The 24,992-nt window shown below is 34.5% G+C and overlaps 1 protein-coding gene across 9 annotated transcripts in view; it reads right to left on the minus strand.

The window, feature by feature from the left end:
* Positions 1-14,617: 14,617 nt before the first annotated feature.
* Positions 14,618-24,992, minus strand: part of LOC134842368 (leishmanolysin-like peptidase) — a 35,905-nt gene continuing 25,530 nt past the window's right edge. For 4 of the 9 annotated variants that reach the window (XM_063858673.1, XM_063858671.1, XM_063858672.1 and 1 more), the window contains exons 3-5: positions 22,552-23,089; positions 16,058-16,520; positions 14,618-15,735 (exon numbers count right to left, since the gene is read on the minus strand). In XM_063858673.1, the coding sequence (XP_063714743.1) occupies positions 14,625-15,735; positions 16,058-16,520; positions 22,552-22,903 (1,926 nt within the window). In that variant the 5' untranslated portion in view covers positions 22,904-23,089 and the 3' untranslated portion in view covers positions 14,618-14,624. Of the gene's footprint in view, positions 15,736-16,057; positions 16,521-22,551; positions 23,133-24,992 lie in introns of all 9 variants that reach the window. The other 5 variants (XM_063858676.1, XM_063858670.1, XM_063858669.1 and 2 more) reach the window with 5 other exon arrangements.

The raw sequence follows: 24,992 nt of genomic DNA on the forward strand, positions 1-24,992 counted from the left end.
AAATCAGAATGATTTTCAAATTTTTTGCTAAAAGTATTGGTTTAAATAATTCTCGCGTGGGTTGCAGAATATCGCCACTCGTTGGATGGGACTAAGTTGTTCTGTTTTGCCTCTACGAGTTACCAGCTGAAAAAATTTCTTTCATGCTTGACATTGCCCGCATGTTAACTTTCAGTTTTCCGGCCATACTGTTTCTTGTTCATGCTTTTTATTGTTCTTTAAGCTCTGCTGTCGTGTTTAGGCTTAATGGCTGATTGGTTAATGGCGCGGTGATGATCCAAAGACGAGGTTGAGAAGTAGCGGCAGCTGATATCCGCTCGAGTTCTATTGTGAGTGGAGGGGGGGGGGGGGATGGCTGCTGCGGGTAACAAACTGTTCTGTCTTTGGAGGCGCTGATCTGGTTGTGAATAAAGATTAAATGACTAAGACTTCAGACCTGATACTCGGCATGAAGGCGGTTAACCCCCTCCCCCCCCCCCCCCCCCCCCCAACCTCACATCATCATCAGTTTTTCAGTTTTTTTTGTTTTAGCGAGGCGTTTTTCGAGGTTAAGCATGAAGACCGAAACTGCTTGTCATTACCACTTATCGTAACACTCGAAGAATGTGAATAAAATTTTTAAAAGTAAAAACTTGCAGGTGGGAGAAAAGAAAAAGAGCCAGACTGAGTTGTACTGGCATGATGATTGTCTACTCCAAGTTCATGGTGCTGATAGGTGTCTATTCGCCATCCAGTCAATTGAAGTTGAGGTTCTGTAGGGGCATTAGTGAAAATTGGTACCGAACAATTCTGTTGTCGCGTCGTTCCAGCATTAGTTTATCGGTAGTCAAAATAGAAATGATTTATTCTATATGATTGACAGTACCCGCTCAGTAAGGCCAAAAAATCGAATTGTGAAAAAATGAAACTTCTATTTAAAAAAAAAGAAATAATGTAATACTCTTGTTGAACTCTGGTGAACGAAGAAGTGTGTGAAAAAAGTTCAAAACTGAAAGATCGAATATAAGTTCACAAATTGTTCAGGCGCCATTTTAAAATTGACTTTTTAATGTTTTCATTTTGCGTATTTTATGACATTGAATTCTGCTTTTAAATACCGAAATTTATGTCAGTTCGATATTCTTTGTTGACTTGTAATTTCCGATAATTACGGTTAATTTACGTATGAAATGAAATGTTGTCAATCAGCCAGCTACCCGAAACCGATCTGCCTCAGAACCGAAACGAGGCAGAAATAACTCTTGATTCTACTTAGAGCTGGTAACAATTGAAATTCGAACTGGTATTTTCTAGAACAGTATCCGAAATAATCAGCACCGCTTAAAGTGGAAATTGGTAGGCTCCAAAACTGTCAATCGGTAAGGCTGACATTAAAAAATTATCAGAGTTGCCCATCAGATACAGTTTAATTCGAGATCGCAATGATGTCAAAAAATTAAATTGAGAACGAATTGTTTATTATGTCAGATCTGCCAATTGACTGGTATTTTCCATGTGAAATTGCGAATACTTAAGACACTTTTAAATACTATATCAGAAAAATTCTGTTAAAGTTATAGTTCTGCTTTCAATCGTGTACATTGCGTTATTTGAATTTGTGAAGATAATTTTTCTTGCATTCGTATATAACATACAATTTTTTTTTCAGTTTCAAGTTCACATGATTAGACAATCATTAGTGTTACTTCGCGTTTATGGCGGAGCTTAGCATCTTAGCGAACGAAGAGCAATTTCAGTAAAAAAAACTTATCAAGAAATTTGTGTGGGTGACGGGTTGTGGTGCTGTCTGGCTGGCGACTAAAATATAGCGATTGATTTCTCAAGTGTTTTTCTAGTCACTTCATAATTTTTTGGTATTTCAGCAGCGAATCCCATGTCTGTCGGTGGTTTTGATAAAACTGTTTGCACATTAATTGTAGACTGGAACTTGTTGTGGAGACCATGTGTTGTGACAGTGTAGTTTCTGTTGTGTCGCAGAGTCGGACTATTGATAATGTCGAGATGTCGAAGGAAAGATCTTCATTAGATTTCCAAAGCAATGTTTTCCCGGCGTTGGATTGCTTAGTTGTTCATCGATCCCATGCATCCATATCCGCGGATGCAAAATATTGCAACATTGTGACAAGTCCATGTTGTCGATTGTCGCGTTGAGGGTTCCGATCTAATCTGAGCATTGTTCTGGGTTTCCGTCAAATACAATCGGCTTGACAATTGGAACTGGTTTATTGAAAATTTTTGAAACCTTCTGTGTCTTCTTGAAGTAGGGATATGCTGTTCCTTGAGAGTGAATCATTTTTTTGGTGCAACGAAAGCTGGTTGGTTCTGGTATTCTGTCTGTTGATGTCCATTTGGAGCTAAAACTATTGGTTGACAATCAACTGGGTCGATTGATTCGGTTGCTTTTGACGGCTGCTGATGATACTACTTAACATTAGTGCGAGCTGTATATCTGTTGGATGGATTGTAGATGCGTATTCTGATGTGGACGCATGATGGACTCCGTTCATTCCAAAAATCGGATACGGCTGGTTTCCGGTTTCCTTAATGTTCCATATCTGTGCTATCAAGTTAAGACTGTAGGGCAGATTGGTCTACGGTGTTAATCCATGGACGTTGATTCCCGCTGAATCTTTTTAAGTGGGCTGCTTCGGATGCAAAATAATTCTGTTCCAAAATATTTGTTTGAAGGCGTTGACCTTCTTGTGGTTAATCATCTAGCGACTTGAGACCTGAAAGTTTGCACGAGGGGTTCCATAGAGCTGAAGATTGTCTGTTTCTAGTATATGGTGCTGATAGGTGTCTGTTCGCCCTCTTGTCCATCGGAACTGAGTTCCTATTGGGGTATTGATGAAAACAGACTTTTTGCGATCGACAGAAGACTCAGTCGCGCCGTCGCTGTAGCGTCCCTTTGTTGGTTGTCAAACTGGAATAGCTATTTTTTGAATGGCGTTTCCGGCTCAGTAAAGCCGGAAAATTGCCAAAACCAGAGATATTCAATTTCTATCATATACAAATTTAGATGTTGAGGATGCACTGTGACCGAGCATTTTTTTAAATGCTTGTATCGATACGGAAAAAACAAGGATGAGTTGAAAAAAGATTTTTTGAATCTAGCTCATGCTGTTCACGATTGTAAGTTGAACTGTTGAATTGTAAGTTGATTTTTTTGCTCCGGGTTAAGGTCAAACACAAATCGCTTGACCGTTGCGACTAATTTCCTGAGCGTTATTGAAGTCTTCTGTAGTATTTTGCTGAAATCTAGTTGGGACATTTTTTTGCGTGCGAATCAAGTGTTGAAGTGCAAGGAAAGCTGATTGGATTTGGCATGTTTTCTGTTAAATTCCATTCGGAGTTGAGAGTTGTTTGTTGAGAATCAACTGGGTGGGTTGCTTGTGATACTGCTCTTTAGAAGTGTTGATAATGGCTGCATATCTGTTGTTTTTTTTCAGTTGCGTACCTTGAAGTGGTCATATGCTGTCACTGATGTGATCAATTTACCTCTCAAAGTCGGCCCGTTGATTGGATTTGAGTTCCTCTTGGGTGCGTTAATGAAATCAGAAAAGCTGCACAAATTCAGTTGTCGCCTTGTTTTAACTTCCGCTTCTCCGGTGTGAAGTTATAAATGACGCCCGAAATGCTGGGGATGCTGAGTTTCATGATATTTAACTTCCTGGGTGTAGCTCAATTAATGTAGCTCAAAACAAAATCTTAAATTTTTCTCATAAAAGATATACCAACAGCAGAGATAAAACATATCTGAATAGAAGAAGGCTGAATGTAGTTTTGAAAATTCTCGGTGGCATAAGATCCCTAGCTTGTTCTCTAATGACAACATGAATTAGATTAAGCTAGAGACAGGTGAACTAAGGTAGGGGGAGTAAAGAAGCGTAAAGAACATTAAGCCTTCCAAAAACACGAGTATCTGATATGGGAGAGAAAGATTGAAAGCTCTTATGATAGAATGTTTCTAGTTCAATACCAAACATGCACCTATAACTGAGAAAACAGATTCTATAACAAAAACATAGAAAAACTATCTAGCTGAATGACTAGGCTGAACGAGTAACAAAGTCGCGCTTTTCATTTGAAACTCAGTTTATTAGTTGATAATGGTTGAGATCAATGTTCACTGTTCTCTGGCAATTTCTCAATTGGCTGACTAATTTTTTGATTCTTTCGACAATTTCCTACAGAACAATAGGTCATAAATTGATAACAAACATTTTTTTTCTCGATTTTGGGTTTAAACATATTCCCTTTAAATCCATTCCAATCCCTTTAAAATCCATTTTCTACCCATACTCCCACTTTTGAAAATTTCCATTATCTTAGTTGTCTTACGTGTTATTAAAACGTAGAAGCGTGATGTTACCGTGTATGGTATCAAGGACAAATGTGTTCAAATTAGTTAAATTGTTCATCCTTTAAAATTTCATTACGTACTGACAACGCAAGAATAGTTTTACAATCTAAAAATCAAGTTTTGGGGGAACAGAAAAGAGCCCCACTTCGTTTTTCCACTTCTGTATGAAATTATTCAAAAGTTTCTAAGTAAACCTATTCTCATGACCAAAACAGGACTCGTTACCTCGTTATCGTTATTAAAAAAGTGGCATCACACACTCGGACCGTGTAGCCTGTTCGATTTCCAAACCTAGATAAATTCAATTTTCTTATCTAGCAATGCAGTTTTTTAAATGTGTCATTACGAAGCCAAACTGTGCTTTTTATGAGTTTTATCGAAAATCGCAACAAGCAAAAATCAGATTGGTCCCAAAAACCGCAAAATTGCTATTTTTTCTTTGATCTTTTCTGCTGTCTTGGATTCCTCGGAGAAATAGCTAAAACACTGTATAGCTTCAAAATGCCCCAAAAACAGGCAATGGAATCCGCTACAAAATGTGCGGAAACCGGAACAAGAGTGTGTAATCCATGAACAAATCATGTTAAATGTGTTTAGTAAAATTAAGCCGTCGCGGAATCCGCAACTGTAAGTGGAATCCGCAAATTGTAATCGGAATCCGCAAATTGTAAGCGGATTCGGCAAATTGTAAACGGAATCCGCGGAATCTGCTGAGTTTGCTTAAAATTGCAGAATGCACTTACATTTGCGGAATCTACTTACATTTCCCGAATCAAGAAAAACTACTTATATTTGCTCGTTGCGAAATCCGCAACAAAATGAATGTTCCGACAAAATTTACGCTACAGGTCTTTGTACGCCGAATCCACTGAAACTTTGTAAGTGAAATCCACTTATATTTTGGAACATAATCTAAGACTTGTCTCTGAATCCAAGAACAAACAGAAACAAAATTGTTGCGCCTATCCAGTGCTCAGTTTGGCCTCGTAATGGTATTAGAAACGTTTTAATTTTTTTGCACGAAGAATGTGACATACGAAATCCTAGGTTCCAGATCCTGAAGAACAAGCAAAGAAATGAAGTGATTGACTATTCCACATGAAAATTGGCAACATGTCAGTAGAAAAATTTATCAATGAATATTGAGAGAAAATATAAATGTTCATTGAAATTGGAGAGGAGCTTTGTATTCGGTGTATTTTAGTTTTTTTTTGCTTTTTGTTATTCATGCATAATCAGGTACCACAAGTTTTGATTGGACTGGGTATATCATATTATCACACCAAGCAGAAAAACTACACTTATTTGGAAAAAAATTCTAATTCGTAGTTTTTTAAAGACTATGGTCTGAACATTCTGTGCTAGTTGCACAGTAACCGGCTATCCTTGTTTTAATATTTTAAAGATACAAAAGATAAAAAATTCTTTCCCTTTCTTCTGTACAGCGTTAAATGAAAAATTTCAAAGTTACAGAAACCCACATCAAGAACTAGAATAGTTACAAAAATACTCGAGTAGAGATCCGCGTCTTACTCTCAGATACTAGTAGCGGTACCGCTAATGGAGTACCAGTAATTTGTAATAGCAACAACAACGAAATAAATCGCAAAAATAGCTAATCGACGTTGCTAATAAAAATGTTGTTCGTCAAATTCTGAAAGTAACCCGATTTGCATAAACTTTAAACAGTAGATTGATGCATAAAAAAACTTTTTTTGATAGTTTACGCACAAATTCTCCTCGTATGCTGCATCGAATTCACAGGTCTGATAGTTGCTCGTGTAGTAATCGAGTGCGTTGCTCAGCATCGAACTGATTGCCGAAATAAGATCAAGCAAGTTTTGCAGAAACAGCAGATAGAAATCCCAACACCAAAGCTCCTTCACAACCCGCATGCTCGCCAAACAGTAGACATTTAAGGGAAGAATCGAAAGACATAGAATCACCTAAAACAGTTCCTTTTCTATCAGTCTCTCAATCTATCTATCTCTCGCTCTCTCTCTCTCTCTCCCTCTGCCTCTGCCTCTCCTCTCCCACACAAACAAACCTTTTTCGAGCCAAAAACTACAAGCATCAAAACAAAAATCTTTGCTCAATTTTTTAATCAAATCTTTGGATAAAAAATTCTCAATTTCAAAATCGAAATTTAATCTGGAAGAAACTATAAAAATCGCCTTTTTTGAAAACTGCTATATATTTTTATATTTTTATTTTACTGACAGAAAAAATGTTTTCGTGATACTTTTTTAAAAAACAATGATTACAAAAATTCTGGTCAGTAAAAAATTGATGTAAATAATTTTCTAAGAAAAGTAAAGACTTGCTTTCGAAAAACAAACTCAACAATTTATTCCATTAGTAAAGTTTCAGTACTATCACTTCAGTATTAACTTAAACCATTTTCAATTGTTTGATCCGTAATAAAAAACAACACATTGGTAAGCCACGGTTTGATTACTTTTCCAATTGCTAAGAAAACAAAATTTTTATTTACTAAGCGCTGGCTGTTTTCCCCTTTCCCCATTGGGCAAAATGTTCAAGAATTCGGTTTGGCAACAAACAACCCAAGCAATTTCAAAACACCTGATTTGCAAAAAAAACTAATTTGAGCGTCCATTGGTTACTTATTGGTTCCGTATCGACGAACGTTGCTAGTAAAGAGACGTAAGTATAACAATTTGAATTCTTTTAAGTCATCAGTGCCAATGGCTGAACACACGGTTGACGTTCACTGCCATGTTGACCTTGGTAGCCTGAGTTAAAATATTGTACAGAAAATGTAATAAACATAAGTTTTATAGCACTCTCCATTACACTCCGCCTTCATTATTTCAGTATGTTTGATAATCAATTCAATGCTTCAATAACAAATAAGTTGAAAGTATTCCCGTTTAGTCATTCGTCTAATGTTTCTATTAATGGTATCCTATCCGTTTCCCACCTTTCAGTGCTAGTTTTAAACGATAAATTTAAATTTTTAAGCTCTCCGACTCTTCTAAATCTGAAGATGATCTTTTTCTGTCGTACTCATTGCCGACAACTCAACCGCGATATCCAAATCGTCCGTCCGAATCGTACCCGTTTACCCTTTATCTGAATTGGACGCATTAGTTCATGAAAATGCATTCTCATTTCAAAACTTTTTGACACTCCCTTCATATCAAATATATCCTTGAAGTCTCGCAAAAAAAACGTAAAGAACTTAAGTTGGATTGGAGAATATCGTATGTCCGAGCTGTATTCCTTTCGCTCGATCTCATTAACCGAACGCACCACTTGTTTCTGTCGAAATTCAAAACCTAATTTAGGTAGAACATGACTGCCAATAAAATCTTTATGACCTCCTTCGGTGATAAACAACTCAAAACACAATAACACAAAATTTTTAATAGAAACTGAGAACTTTTTTAATTTTCATCTGTAAAAAATGCTTATCATGCAAATTTATAGTATCAACAAAATATGTACGATAATTTCATAAAATTTCTGATAACAAGCTGTCAAAAAGCTTGTTTTTTTATTCCTAGAGGGTCCAAAAAAGCTCATTATAAACTTTTATAGGTGAGAAAAAGTTTTTGTTTTTTAATTTCATACTTCTTTTTCAGTCTTTGAAATTGTATTAAATCGTATGACAAGCATTTTCTTAGTATGAAACTGTATAATATGTTTTTTTGAGAACTCGCGTTGGCACTTGTCACATCCCCAGAACCCTCCCAAGCTTAAATCTAGGTAAAACATCTTGTTACATATCAACTCAAGTAGTTGTTACCTTCAACGAAACGTGCTAAAACTACCATTTCGATTGCCGAGTTTTGACAGAATAGAACAAAAATCCAAAACTTTTTTCCTTCTTTGAAAGTCGGAAGAAACACAAAAATTGAATACAAACTGTCACAGAAGTGTCCCAAATTTACGATCAAAAATTTTCTCTGAATAGATTTTCTACGGCTAAATACTTACGTTGAATAATTGTGCGCGAGATTTGAGTCTCTTCTGATTTTGGTGAAATTGCAAAGCCATGTTTTCGTCGTTACCATCATCGTAATACTCTGATAACGCAAACGCCATCACATACACAAAAGGCATTTTCGTTAATCTAACTTTTTGTTGTGCAAGTTGACGTTTTTATCAAAAGTAAGTTTTCGCGAAACCGATACTACAAAAATAATTTGGATAAAATTAGCTGCTTCTTCTTTATTCCATGCTAAGCAACAAAAGTTCCTGGAGCTTTTAAAATAATAAATTATAAATTTTTTCTTTCTTGAAGTCTTGAAAATAGCAAATATAAATTTGCTCATGGCCACCGAAAAGTAACGCAGCGAAATTTGAGGATTAAAAGAAGAAATATTTAGATAAATTTTCTGATGTTCAGCTCAAGTTTGTTGTTTATAAAATGCTAAGCTATGTAATTAGCTGCTGAAAATAATTTTTTGTGGAAAATTAAAATTTTAGAAACCTCAAAGCAATTAATGGCCTTAATTTTTACAAAGGGCTTACTGATATTTTTGGTGTTGAGAGAAAGCAAAAAAGGTATAGCGAAAAAAAAGGATGGCCGATTGCTGTGCAACTAGCATAAAATGTTTTGATCACAAAAAAAACTAAACTGAATTAGTTCATTTTTTCAAAAAGTTATAATAGATGGTGTAAGCGACCAAATTTTTGTCGAAAAACGAAACGAAAAATTACAAATACAGAAAACTTTTAATTCTTGCATTAAAAGTTCTGAAAAAATCGTTAGAATAAACATCCAGAAAATAAGTTTATCATCAAAAAAAGTTTTGAGGCTTACTTGAAATATGAGAATAAGAAAACTATAAGCCTATCATAGGACCTTTTTTGATGTCCCTTGAATCACAACAGAAAAGTTTTTATTATGATAAATCAAGTCATTTGAATACATGTTTAATGGTAGCTGCTTTTGCACGGAGCGAAAAATCTAAAACACAGCACGAGACGAAGTTCCTACCCATTTTTAAGGGTTGGAATAAGTAACGAATTCGCATATGATTCAATAACCACATAATATACGTCGTTTGAACCAAACAATGAGTATTATGAAGAACCGTTTGCTGTCCAGGTAGCAGCGAAAAGTCCAAGTAAATTATTTTTTAGAAATAAAGCCCATCATAGCACAAAAATTGGTAGAGCAAAATGTGTGTTTTTCAAACTTTATTGTGAACTTTTTGCTTAAATATGAGCACTGTTTTTCATATGACAAAAAATTTTTAACTCGTTAAACCTGAGTGTAAACTAAGTCACAGGTGAGAAAGACAAAGAAAGTCTCAACCCATTTATTTTCAAGTTTTTCGGTAACTGACCACAGGTGAAATAATATTTCAGTTAAAAATTGGCAGTTTAAAGTCGATTGTGTTCTGGAGAAACAAAACGGGCAAAAATACCAATTAGAGACAAGCACTTTCTGCCCACCGGGATTTCACGGGGGCTTTACGATAATACAGATTTGTGCAGTTTAAAAAAATTGGCTCGGGTGCTTTGTGAAAAAAATCCTGCAAACTTGTGATATTTTTTATTATACAAGCGAGTCCCAGTAAATCAATCTTCAATGGCCTGGTGTTACGAATACTTTCAATAATGACATTAGGAAATCCTTTAACTACAAATCCTGCAACTCTGACAAAACAAACAAAAACTGAAATTTAAAATGCGTTTCTCAAATTGAGTGGAACGTTGACAACAAATGTTGGGCTCAAAACTTGCTTTGAATTTTGAACGCAAATTTTTATCCTAGAACGAATCATACTTGGTTTTTAAGTCAATCAAAGCTTACGCCAAAACTACTGGTTCACTAATTCTATCAAAGGAAACCTCTAATATAGCCCAACACAATATAACAAGGGTTTAATCTTCTTAAATTTGTGTTTTTGTCGCCTTTATAGGAACCAAAACTTCCAAACTTGAAAAAAAAATTTTGTTACTGTGTGATTTTTTTTGATTTTTTTTTAAATATTGTCGATTTTTGAAAAAATATTGTTCGTAAGAAATTGGTCGCAACCTTTTGTGCTATTTGCACAGTAACCGGTTGCAATTGTTTGATATTTCGATTATTGAGATAGTTTAATGCATTTGACTTTGAATCATGCTTTGATTATTAATCCAATTGAAACTGAATGATAAAACCTGAAAGAAATAGTTACGGTCCTTAAAAATTATTGCGCTAGTTGGTGGTGCTTTCGTCTTCCTTCATTTGACCTTATGAAAACCTTTCAGTTGTTGTCTCAGAGCGCAGTATTTATGTTAATTCGTTTGTGCAGTTTAACAAATTTTGCCACTCTTTCCCTGAACGCTTATGTCACATAAATACGCTGTTACTTGACGGGTTGTTAAAGGGGTAAACGGTAGCCGGTCAACGAGCACAATTTTCCGGTGTATTTAGTGATGTTTTTGGGGTAAACGTTTGGGCCCCCAATGTTGGCAAAATCGGTTTCAAATTTAAGTTGGGCCCAAAGCTTGGCATAGCATTCGTTCTGTTAAAATTCCTAATAGTTTCAAATATCCTATTATTTCAAATATCCTAATATTTTCATATATGAAAATTGTATGATAAGCATTTTGCTATAGAAAAAACAAAATCTTCAAAATTCATTTAACAAAGTTCCTGAATGAATTTAAATGAGTTTTTAAAAAAATTTATTGAAAAAATGCATTTTGACCCTCAAAAACATGATTTTAATTTTGGTCAAAAAAAGCTTATCATTTAATTTTCATAAATGAAAAAATATGATATGCATTTTTTCATAAGCAAAAACACAAATTTGAGGTGAAAATTTTTTTATCCCTTTTTTGGTTGCAAACTTACATGCAAAATTTGACTTTTTGTGTTTATAAGGTAGTCCAGGATGAGTTTTTCACCAAAAAATCCAAAAGTCACAAAAAGTGTTTTTTTTTGTGAACACGATTAATTTTTTATTTCATTTGTTAAGATAAAATTCAATTTGTAAAGAAAGGCCTTTTTTTCTCATCAACTACCAAAATTTTCAAACAAAAAATTATCTAGCTATATACAAAAAGTTTTTTTTTGGTAGATAATGCCATATGAAAATGTTAAAATTAACGTAGCTGGCAAAAATCACCAAATGCAGTTTATCTGCGTGTTAACTGCCAGTTACACTCTGGGTTTTCCTATAACAAAAAGTCCAGGTTAGTGTTTCGGATGAAAACACAAAATTTCAAAACAAATATTTTTGGTATTTTCATTTATGATAAATTGCTGGTCATAAAATTTCATAGTTTGGAAAAAATGCCTATCATAATATATTATGCTTATCATGCTATTTTTATAGTATTTTTTTGTCTATGAAGTAGTATGATAAGCATTTTTTTCATAATATGAAATGGTATGATAAGCATTTTTTTCATAATATGAAATGGTATGATAAGCATTTTTTTTCCATAATATGAAATGGTATGATAAGCATTTTTTTCATATTATGAAATGGTATGATAAGCATTTTTTTCATAATATGAAATGGTATGGTAAGCGTTTTTTGTCAACCCGGGAAGTCACTGTTCGCAGATAACCTTTTTTCGTTTGCGCTAATCGGGGACGCATTTTTTGTGTCTGCGAAGACTGCATCAACTGAACTTTGGCAAAGATAGTCTGAACTTTGATTTTATGCAGTTCATAAATTGAATAAACTTTAGACTTGAAGTAGGCGAGCGCGAATCATCCTAGGCATCGACGTGTCCAACTGCTGTAAAGTTGATAAAAGATTGATGCTGTAAATTCTAGTAACTCAGATCTCAACATATAACCTTGGGTAGCTTCCTTGGGTGTTTTCTGATTTAACATAAGAGAATCCTGGATACTAACTATTCGATGGTCGTCCTAGCAGAAGATAACTTGCTATCAGGGGCGCGTTAACGCAGGGCTTTGTTGTCGCACGGCGTGAGCTCAGCATGGCTTCAGCTCCATATATGAAGAAGATAGACCAAGCTTCGAATTCTCAATTTTTTGTTGCAATTACTATGAAACAAAGCATCGTTGATTGTTTTTAGAAAGCGTTACCCCTAATTTTGCGGAATGAAGAGCTGCTAGAAGGTTTGAAATTCCTTGTTATTCGAAGCAACTGATTCGAAAGTTTGTGGTTCTCTGTTTTAAAAAAATCCCCTGTAAATCTTTGTCGGCTGTAGTAACCTCTTTTCCATAGTCGGTGAAGATGAAATAGGGTGACCTCTTCTCGCCTTGAGACGACGGATGATTTGCAGGTGGAACCTGTGTCGTTTTTTTTGGCAATTTTACGAAGGCACATTACGTTATTAAGAGACATGGGACGAAAAAAAATTCGCCTGCAGCATTTGACAAGGTTTGGTCTATTAAGGGGATCGGAAAAGTCGAGCACTTAACTCGTTTTTGCAATAAAAGATCAAAAATGTGAAAAGAAATTTTTGAAAGAAACTGAATGGAAAAACTTTTCCTTGGTTTCATTGATCGAAATCCGAGTTAGTTGGATTCCATTTCATCTCCTTAACTAAGTTTGACTTTCTTTTAATGGGAATTCGACTTACCGGCTGAATTATTTGAATGTTGAAAAAGTTTTTGATTCAGCGACCCCTGATTAAGTTAATTTGACTGATAATTTGGCTCATGTGATTAAACTGTCAAACTGGTCGCAACTCGCGGTAGATTTTATGACTTCTGATTAATTGAGACAAAAAACCCAAGAACCAGGACGCGGGTAGCTTGATAATTTCGGCAATCTGACCTATCGGCACTTCCGCAGGTCACCAACACGCCATCACCCCGAGTGAAGCCTGAGAGGTCTTTAGACCAAATGGTCCGTTATTTTCAAATGACTCCCCGCACGGACAAAAATGGTTTCGGATCGATTTAAATTGATTTTAAATCGATTTTAAATCGATCCAAATCAGTTAATAATGTACATTTTACGAAATTAAATGATTTTTAAATCGATTTAAATCGATTTTTTTTGAAAATTTTAAATCGATTTAAGTGTCTAAAAAATCGATTTAAATCGATTTGGATGGATTTTCCGACTCATGAAAATCCATCCGAAACTCACTTAAATCCAGTTTAAATCGATTTAAATCGATCTTTTTGAAAATTTCAAATCGAATTAAATGTCTAAAAAATCGACTTAAATCGATTTTGATGGATTTTCAGACCCACTAAAATCAATTTTTTTGCTAACAAAGCGAAAAAAACACTCTTTAAAAAATTGTTGAATTTTTTATTCTCGATTTTTTAAATATAAACACTCGTGCCATATGTTATAAAATTCAATAAAAATATCCACATAAATCAGATTTCAAGCTCGAAAATAGGCAATGTAATTATAGAAAATTATTGTAAATCCTATGTAACAAACAAGAAAAAAGTCAGAAAAAACTAAAATTTGATCTCATAAATATGCAATTAAATCATGAAAAAATTTGAAGATAAATCAGATTTCGGGCAAAACTTCGGATAAAACGAATGAAGAAAAGGATCATTGTAGATCAGGGCTCTTTTTCATTTCCCCCCACCTCACACAAACATGAATTTTATGGTCTAACGAGTAGTTTTACAAGGTTAATTATGAGGATTAAATATGTTTGTTATGGCCTAATCAGTCTGCATGTCAATTTTTATGACAATCGGACAAAGTGAACAGTAATTTCAAATTGAAAAAATTGCAGGTGGGGGGGGGGGGGAGGAAAAAGAGCCTAGATCAGTTTTTGAACTCAAAATATCAAGAAAATTGAAAAATTTTATCGATATTTTTGTCTTTTCGTTTGGTCTTTTTTATGCTACAATACACTATGGATGTAAAATGAAAAATGATAGGCAATAAATAAATGCAATAAAAATTCGAAACTGATAAATCTCGAATGAAAAAGATCGATTTAACTCGATTTAAATCCGTTTTAATCCTCTTAAAAATAAAAACAAATTCAGACTGAAAAAGTGCATTTAAATTGATTTAAAATCGATTTGGCTCAATTTTTTTAGCTGGGATTTAAGATCAATTTAAATCGATTTTAAACAATCTTCATCTTTTTTATTTAATCTTCGCACTTTTTTCATACTAAAATTGATCTAAATTTAATCATCGTACTTTTTTCATACTAAAATCGATCTAAATTTAATCAACGTACTTTTTCATATCAAAATCGATCCTAATCCATTTTTGTCAGTGCGGGTCTGTTGCGAGTTCTCGAATCATTCAGTTTTGATCAGATTTTCGAAATTTGTTTCAAATTGAGTAATAATAAGAAATGTACAAAAACATCGGTTGGTGAATTATAAAATAAAAACTTTGTTGAAAGCATGCACAATTAAAAACAATAAAATTACATTCGCAGTAGACACGCACGAGGAAGTGATATCTAGTTGTTTTGCAAAAGAACAATTCGAGCACATCTGCTCACACGGTGGACACGTGAAATATCTCGTAGGACAGTCGGAATTTCCGCCAATCAAAACGGTTTCCCTATCATGATCGCAAGTCGCCTGCAAACTTGGGATCTGATACGAATTGCCAAAGCACAAAACCGTCTCGCAAGAACTTTTGATCTTTTGTGAAAAAACTTCGTGGTCGTTTCTTAAAGCTTCGCATTCTGAAGTGATTTCAGGAGACTCAACACACCGAATATTTACTTCTAATGGTTGTTTTTCCAATTTATCGATATAGTTCTGTTCCGCCCAGGAACAAATGTCTTCGCTGGGTCCTAGAATCGGGCAATAGTCAGAGTAAAAGCTTCCGGCTACTTTCTCGTTTCCAAAACGGGTAAAATTGTGTTCCACATCTGATTCATAAAATCTCAACTGACATTGAACTTGTGCTCTTTTGTTGTCTGTACATTTCCTATAATTTACTCTGTTTTTAAAATCTTGTGGGGAACAGAAATTTTCTGGGTAAAATTTGGTTAACTCAGGGCAACTTTTCTCTTCCAAAATTTTGCATCCAGCGTTTTTTCCAAATGTCATTGGTTCTGCTAGATCGTAATTGGGAACATACCAACCGAGATCTTCGAATAACGCCATAGTGAAAGTTGAAAATTTAGGCTTGAAATTGGTTGGCAAAGTCTGGTCAAATATACTCATTGACATGATTTCTTCGGGGAGGAATCTCTGCTCCCAGTGGTTTCCAGGAATCTTCTGGTTTCCAGGAATCTTCTGGTTTCTGAAGTTTCTTGGGTCTATGTCGTTCTGGTCCTCAAGTTCTATGAACTGAATCTTGTCACAACCGAAGTAAGATCTAGAAACTTCTAGAAGCTTGGGGGTGGTGAGTTGGTAGACTCGTTTGTTGTCTACAATCTTTGAGTTGTAAATTTGGCTAGAAGGAAGGAAGAAGTAAGGGTTGGTATTCAGTCTTTCCCACGGGAGACGTTCTTCGTTCGTCTCAGGGTACCTGAAAAGTGCATCAATTTCTACCGATTATCTTGAAAAACTACTATAAATTAAGCAACGAGCCCAAATTAATCTCCTGGTTGCAAGTTTCAAAATATCAAGTCGAAAAAAAGCCGATTCAAATCTCTTCCAATTCTCGGATTTTCTCAAAAGATAAGACAACAAAAACCAAATCAACTTTTTTGGAACTAATATATTTCGTAGAGTACTGTTATAAACGCAAACTCTTGAATTCGTTTTTAGATCTGATATTGAGACAAGTTATACTTAGACAAACGATAATTAAACCTGATATTCAGATCTGACAGATAAAATGTACTCACTTCTCATAGGAGAATCCATTTACAGTCGGGCTCAGCCCGATTATATTTAGAGAAAAGCCCAACATGTGACACAGACTATGTTTGACCTGGGCGAGCATGATGTCATAGTTCATCGACCCCTCCTCCAGCGCCAAAACATTGAAGCTCAAAAAACCCGCAATTGGTCGATAAGTTGTCAAATCCAGTTGACAGAAGGCATTCTCCGAGACTACGAAACGACTCGAAGGGTCTTTGACTACGTCTACGAACAACACAAAGTCGGCATCACTCGGCTGAGGGTCTTCGTTCGGGTTTTCGTCGTAAGGTTCCAGGGTTAGAATTTGGTCCTCGAAGTACTGTTCCATGCAATCGGACATCATGTGGGTTGGGATCTCGATGCGAGGTCCACAGAAGGTCTTGGCACCACACCTTTGAGGACAAGCAGATACTATAGGATCTATACTGGCATAAATTGGACCTTTTCCTGAAAAAAAAAGAAAAAAAAATATTTAACAATATACTTGAAGAAAATTTAAAAATCAATAGCACGAACCGCAGTAATTTAGATATCTAATCATAAAACTGAATAATGACTCATATCTTATTATAACTTACTTTAACTTTGTTATCACAAACACTCATGATTGCCAATTGCTTGGCGAAAAGCAAGGTCACAAAAAAAAACTTTTTTCAATGTGTTCGAATCTCGACATAAAAAAAGCTTCAATATGGAGTATCAGTTACTATTTGAATTTTTTTTATTGCCTGATTTCAAATTCAAAGATTTTGGTTATCTTCTCTGAGCGGAAAAAAAATGTAAAGCAAAGTTTTTTTTCTGAAAAATTCTGTAATCAATTTTTTTTAAATAAGGAATACAGCGTGACTTGTCATTAAAAAACAGTGACATTGTGAACTAACAAAAAAAGGGCAGGTTGTATAAAAGCGCCGAACGTTACGTTTACGTCATTTATATTCACCCCAGCGGATTCAGGGGGGGGATTGGGTTGGACGCCGCTTTCTCAGGGATTCGACCACCTGCCGACCCAAAAGGTCCCCCTTTGCACTATTTTCAGATATCCACTTTTGGCCGACGGACCCTAAAATTTTTCCATTAGCGTCAGTATATACTAATTTTGAGGGGGGAGCGCGGACCAAAAAAACGCCATTTTTTGGTCAAAACTTTCAAAAAAAAGTGCCTAAAAACGCCTTTTTTGGCCTGTTTTTTCAAAAATTTGCCTGCGGTGCAAAAAATTTGGTCAAAGTGGGGTCTTTATAATAATAATAATAATAAATTGTTTCCAAACGATATCTAGTTACAAAGTTATTTATAAAAATTTATAAACACAAATTAGAATCGTTCGGGAGAACACCATTAAGCCAACAAGGCCCGTTTTCAGGTGTCTCATTTATAGTGATCAGGGAGAGGTCACAAAATCAATTTGGTCGATCTAAGAAACAAAATAAGATCGACAAAATTTTTGAATTTTTTTTTTAAATCCCCTCCTTTTGAAAAAATTCTAGATCCGCCCCTGTATGTTGATATGGGCATGATTTTGAATGTTTTTATTTCAGAATTATTGAATGTGAGAGTTTGCAATCAAATTCTTAAGAATAGATTTTAGGCAAAACATATTGGAATATGAAAACAATCGCCTCCCCAAATTCAAATGAGGCGGATAAGTTCACTTGGCTGTAATCTTACTTGAGCGTGTCTTAAATTTGTTCACTTGGTCGATGTACGCTCAAGGACCGGGTTATTGTTCAACTTATTGTTACTGTACAAAGTCAGACCAGCTAGCATATCATTTGGTCTGCATACAGATTTTTTTTAGCTTGAAGTATATTTTTTTTCTTCCGACTAGCGAGAAGAGGATAAAATAGGTGCGCAACTGATATATGTGGGTTTTTCTTCAAAAAATCGACTACTTAAGCTGCAATTTTTGACGGATTTTTGTTATAAAGTGCTGATTAAAATTAACCGGACAAAACGAACAAACCTTGAACTTTCAAACACGTTTTTCTCAAATTGGGTTAAGATTAAACAAAAAGTGAACAGAACAAAAGTTGCTTAGATTGCACCAGAATTAAAATGCATTTTTAAACGAAATTCTCAACCGAAATTTTAACCCAAGAATGGGTCGTTTTGACTTTTTTAAAAAATCAAAAATTACGCTGAAATAACTTTGTTAATTGGTGAGGGATATTTATCACAAGAAGCCTCTTATATAGCCCACAAAGTTCTAGAAGAGTTAAATCTCTAAAAACCTGTATAAGAGAAAATATTTTTTGCTTGATAGTCGAGAAACGTGTTATTTACTACATAGTACCCAAAATCTTTGCTTAGAAACAAATTTCAAACAATTTACTGAAAATTTTGGAGACCTAAACATTTTGGAACTTTGTTGGGCTGTGTAAGATGCTTCTTGTGATTTTTATTCTTCATCAATTAACAAAGTAGTTTCAGCATAACTTTTGAATAATTGAAAGAAAAAACCAAAATGACCCATTTTTGGGGTAAAGTTTTGGTTGAGAGTTTTGTAGAAAAATTGCACCATATTAATTCTGATGAAATTCTGAGCAACTTTTGTTCTCGTCGCTTTTTGTCTAATTTTAACCCATTTTGAGCAAAAAAGTGATTGAAAAATCAAGTTTTATTCTTTTTGTCCGGATAGTTTAAATCATAGCACTGTATCATCGGAAAACATTGAATGCTTAAGCTCAAAACTGAAAAATATTTCATCTGTGATAGTTCGCATGAAGTTATAGGGGCTTAAAAACTGCCAGTTTGAACAAATAAGGCCTACTTAATGTGCGATATACTCGATATACTTAATGTGCAAATAAAATATATGTTGAATTCTGTTCAGAAATTGTTCCAATTTCAACTGAGGCAATCTATTTGGTTTTATCAAAAATATACAATTCGCTAAACGCATTCCTTGTACTTTACATAATGGTTGAAGAGAAAACACTCGGAAAAATTGAATGAAGTCAATTTGAAATTTTGTCGGGATGTTTAACGCCTCCTCCTTGTACGAGCAGTCTTTTCTTCTGCTTAAAACATTTCTGTTAATTTTTTTCTTTCAGAGTTAGAGAAAAAATAATTGGGTAAAAAGTATCTGAATCAAATGCAAATAAACCCCGGAATATTGAATAAGATTCTAACCAACTGCAATTTGAATATGTGTTGTTACTTGTTATAAGATGTTTGACAAATAGTTTCCACTGCAATTTACTAAAACATCAAAAACAAAGATATTTTTTGGTAGATCTGTTAAAAAGGCTGCGTGAGAGCTCAAATTGAAAACGCTTAAATTATAGCAATCCGTCATTGATCTAAGCTGTGCATGATAAGCTAATGGTTGATCCTAATCAGCTTGACCACTTTAGCGTCCCGTAAAATTTGTTTCAGGGACTGGCAAATAAGAACTTGAAGCGACAATTTGTCTCAAACTGGGGCTATTTTTATGGGCAAAGAACCAAATGGGCAAAAAACTCGTGGGCGAAGGAAGGAAAACAAAAAATTAAAAGTTAATTATTAAAATAAATCAATAGCTACTCATCTAATTTTTTTTCACAAATAGGTATGCTCAAAATGACCACTTGGTTAAATATACATGTTGCTAGAAAATGAATTTATTAATATAAATTGAAAATCTCTAACTACACCGGCATGTAAAAATACAAGTGCAGCTTGCGTAAATATGAATGTGACAGTACTATTTAGTAGAAAAATAATCTCGTAAAAAATAATCTCGAACAGAACTGATGGATCTATCAATATGATTTTTTCGTGTATTTCTATCAAAAACTTTTCAAGTTCAAATTTAGATTCGATTTAAAATTTAATTTTTTTCAGCTTTACGTTAATATTATTCCACTTTTCAAAGCTATTTTTGGTACTGATTTCTTGTCCCAGTTTGTGTTTAGAAACTTATTTTGGTTTAGTTTTTTTTGTAGGTTCGTTTAATTTCACAGGTACTCTGTTATAGATAAACTGCCATCCAACTTCATTTTATTTGTCGGAATATTTTTACCACATCTAGTCAAACTATATTGTTGGGTAATGAATATTTCGGCTGGTAAAGACTTTAAAGTAGATCACGTATTTTCTGGAGAAATAACACACTTTAAAGGAATTGAAGGAAGCAAAATTTTGCTTCTTCTTTTTTATTAAACACGTCAAAAAAATCACCGGCGGTCAGTGATAATTTGAAAGTTTTCCATAATTCTGCTGCTTTTATATTCGGCCATTTGTAATTTTAAGTTCCTAGAAATGTTTACTTTTTCTCGCTTTCGTTCCAAATCTTGGAATACTGAAAAATGATTGGCTGTTTTTTATTTTCGCCCAATAGGTACGTCGCCTATGAGGAATTCTACCGTCTCAAGCAACAGTTTGTCACAAATGACAGTTTGTAGTATTTGAAAAAGCGACAATTCTTCACAGAGCAATTTTCCATTTTAATTGTGTAACCAGTTTGAATTTATTTGATTTAGCAATGTACAACAACCCAACTGCCTTGCTTTAGGGGGCGTGGGACTCGATAAGCCGTGCTAAATAAGACGACCAGCTATTTAGATTCTGCTATACACAATTTTTGTTCAAAACTTTAATTATTATAAAATAAATAATAAAATAAAATAAATAAAAACAGGTCTATCTGCTTTCGCAATTCAAATTGTCGCACCCCGGTTATGTACGGGTAGGTTGAACCAAATTTTTCACAACCTGTTTTTATCTGTGCTACAAAATCAGTATTTAAAGGTCCGCGGCTTTCAGCTGATATATTTTGGGGGTGGGGGATTGATGCAAATTTTTTTTGCAGACTACAATTAACTTTCAGAGATTTCCTTTAAGCAAATCAAACGCTCGAAAATGGAAATATTCAGATTTTTTTTCTGTCTAAACATAAAGGAGGACAAAATCTTGCTACAAATATTCAATTTAGATTTGAGAAAGACAAAAAATTAAGTGGATGTCATTGTTCTACTGACTCCAATTGCGCAGGCAGATAATTGACAAAATTACAACAGAATTTACAAAAAATACTTCAAATTCTATCTAACCACAACCACAATCATAGCAAATTTTCCAGCGCCAAAAATTTAGGAATTAAGCGAAACTCAAAAAATCCGGCAATACCAGTAAAAACGATTTACGAACAACATAAAAAACTGAAATCAGGAGTCAAAAACTGCAACCAATAATGTTGGATTCAATGTATGTGTTTGAAAATATCACTTTTCAGGAAATTTTTTTTTGCAAAATTCAGTTTTTTATATCGTGAAAGTTGTTAGTCACTTTCGTAACCACTCCCCTTCTGCGTTGTCAGAAGTAGAGTAGTTTTGTGTTTGCGAGAAGGGCAGTTTTGAGTGGCAGCAGCTTTCGCAATTCAAATTGTCGCACCCCGGTTATGTACGGGTAGGTTGAACCAAATTTTTCAAAACCTGTTTTTATCTGTGCTACAAAATCAGTATTTAAAGGTCCGCGGCTTTCAGCTGATATATTTTGGGGGTGGGGGATTGATACAAAAGTGAAAAAATTAAATTAAAAAGTTCAAAGTAAAAAAAAACAATTCAACTCATTTCAACAATTGCCCCCTCGCGTTCAACCACTATCTGCCTTACGTTTAATACCATGAGTGGATTTAGGGAAAGCGGGCGGGAGGAGTTACGGATGCCTTTCTGCCCAGGGTTTTGACCCCCTCACCATTCAAAAGGTCTATTTGGTACTTTTTTACGAGATCCATTTTTAGCCAACCGACTCCTAAATTTTCCTAATTTTTCGGTCAGAACGCAATTTTTTGGTCAACGCCTTCCAAAAAGTGCCTTAAAAAGGCTTTGTTGGCCTGTTTGAAAATACCTCCCTCCTCGAGCAGTTTCTTGAGGGAGCGGAGGAAGAAATTCTCTAGAAGGGTACTTTTTTAGGTCGATCTAACATATTCTGATATTATGCGCTAATTGCAGTGCCACTTTTTTGTTTTCTAGCCGACGTTTCCACTTGAGTTTTTCGCTTGCATGCCTATAAAGGAGAAGTTGTTTTCTTACTGTTATTGGCTTATTTTTGCTCTAAGGTCCCATTTCGGAATTTTGATTTTAAAAAGTCGATAAAACTTTAATTTACTTGCTGCTTAAGAATACCTGGGTTGATTCACCTAAATTGTAAGTTTTTGGATGAATTTAGCTCGGAAATCAGTGTCGCAAAATGTCGCGGATGGTACAACCATAGAATGTCTTTCATTCCCAGATGTTTGGCAAGTCAAAATATTGAATGATAAAAAAGAAAAGAAGAGAATTAATGAAAAGGGAAACTGCTATGCCATCTGTTTAATTTGCTCTTACTTTTTGCCATTTTGTCCAATTTAGAGTAAAATATGTTCAAATTGTTTTTTTTCAAAAGTTCGATTTAAAAACAACGTTGTTCAAGTTGATGCTACTTTTGTCAGATATGGCGTTGAAAAAGTATATTACAAACTAAAAATTGAAGTTGAATGTTTGACCTGATGATTACTAACCATTAGTGTATTCGCAAGTTCTCGACAGCAAAATGCCTTCTTTTTTCACCGGATTCTTCAGGCTCATCACACTCTTATAGAACTCCACAGCGTCGTTGACCAACTTTTCAACACTCTTTTTGATCTCCTCGGAATTGTCTGTTCCCACTGCCGAGTCGAACATGAACTTGGGCATGATTTTAAATCCGCGCGAGCTACTCGGCTCCTCGGCCGAGTCTCGCCAGAGAGTGTCGGCTCTCGGCATTGTGGTAACATTAAGGAACAGCTGCGAGTCACAATTGACTGATTTAAAGATCGAGGAAGTAAACAAAATCGCGGAAAGAAACATCAAAAAGTTTGAAATAATATCCATTTTTACTACTCCATTGTAAAACTCGAATAAATTTTAAAAAGATCGAAACATAAAGCGTGTAAGTTGATACAAAAAATCAAAGATTGGCAGTTTCGCGAGTAAATTTGTAAGGCAATTGCAGAGACTTAAAATGTTTGTCAATAAAATTTAGCCACTGCACCTCAAACATAAAATCAAATACCTGGGCTGTAATCAATTCTGTTATATAATTTTTAATATATTGAAAAGGCTGGAAAACAACATGATCAAAAAATTTTCATAAAAAGGAATCATATGGAATGCATTTTCCAAAAATGTGTATTGTACGTAGTTTTTTTTTGAGATCCGCTTTGAAATGTTCTTTAAGCACAATGAAATATGTGAAAATATGTCCACAACTGGTTGTAGAAATACAAAAATTGTCAGAAGATAAAAACATAACTCAACTCGGAGCACATATATTCCGTTACTTTCTCCAAAAGCCAAAACAGTTCGAGTTTAAACGAAAGAGTCCTCAATTATCACACATTTGATTCAATGCCTACTTATCTGAACTTATATGGCAGGAAAAAGTCAGTGGATATTTGAAGAAAAACGCACACGAGAAGATAAAACATGATTGAAAAAATCACAAAATAGTTGCGACGCAATTTTCAGCACCACTACTGGAAAATTCCAACAGTTAAGAACGCGGTCAATTTATGGATTCACATGGAGCCAAAATTATCTATCCAGTTCTCTTCGCTATTTTTATGTTATAAACACTTTTTTTGCGCCCTCTCAGAGTCAGGGAGTTCAATTATACATCTCTAGAAAAGTTGGATATGTGAATAAATTCAAATTGTCATAAAAACCGGAAAAAAACATGGTTATGTGGCCTTTTTTCCATGGGCAAATTCAATTTGTTTATCCACAGGTATAAATCCATCAACACAACACAGACTGGTTTCGCTCCATTTTTCATATATGTATAAGGAAAAATATGCATCATTAGTTAAACTTAATGTAATTTTTGGAAAAATTGAACGCATTGGTAGTGAGGTAGATCTAAATTATTACAAGAGTAGACGGTGGAAGCGTAGACACATATTAAAGCCTTTCCAGTCGGGAGCAAAAATCCAAAAATCAGAAAAGTTATCAAGCCAGTGTCGAGAAAAAATGGTCTGCTTTTTTTCGTTTTTCAGACTGAATTTGATAAGAGGCCGACTCCTCAATTGAAATATACTCAACTTTAACGTTATTTTATGAAATAATTACCACTCATTAGCACTCATTTTTACGCCTACTTCAATGAATTTTTCAGGAAAAAATTGGACGAAAAAACTGAAAGAAAAAAATGTTCAAATTTTTTTAAATTTTTTTTAAGTTCTCTAATTTTTTTCAATCAAGCGATTGGAGCCTATTCTTCTATTAGCAGAGCAAGCTAACCTTGTTGTCTCGATTTTTGACAAAAGTAAGCGATATACTTTTGGAGTGGTTGATTTATTGAGACCAATGGGAGGTACTGTACCAAGACATGAAATTTGCCGATTTCTCAAAGCTCTGTACAAATAAATCGCACAACATATAATGGAGGAGATTTTTTCTAACGAAACCGGAAATTTTAGAGGACCGTTTTCTTTCATTGAGATCTAAGGGTTCCGCGGCTAAAATTTTTTTAGTAGAACGTCATCAAATAACATTTTTTAGATCAAAAGTTTCAATCTCATTTGCCATACAAAATAAGAGCAAAAATGGCAGATTCTAAAAGTTTTAAGAAATTTTTGTTCTGACAATTTGAAAAATGGGGAGGAAATTTGTATATGGCTGTATTTTAGTTTTTTCTTTTTTCTTTTTTTTTGTTTTCCATACAAAATCAGCTAACACAAACAAATAATCATCCGAGAGATTTGAATGATATCTCATATTAACGCTATTTCAGTCGTGATCCGAACAACACAAAAATACTTCGAGAAAATTTACCCACCATCGACAAAAAGCGGTTTGAAGTTTTTGGTTTTCGTTTAAATTCAAGCAAGTAAAGCGATCGAGCAAGCTTATTTATTGTCAAAAAATTCGAGAAAGTTAAAAAAAATAGACCATGGTAAAAGAACACCCAATTTTGGCCGAG

This window comes from Symsagittifera roscoffensis, chromosome 3 (assembly GCF_963678635.1).
Source record: "Symsagittifera roscoffensis chromosome 3, txSymRosc1.1, whole genome shotgun sequence".
NCBI lineage: Eukaryota > Metazoa > Xenacoelomorpha > Acoela > Convolutidae > Symsagittifera > Symsagittifera roscoffensis.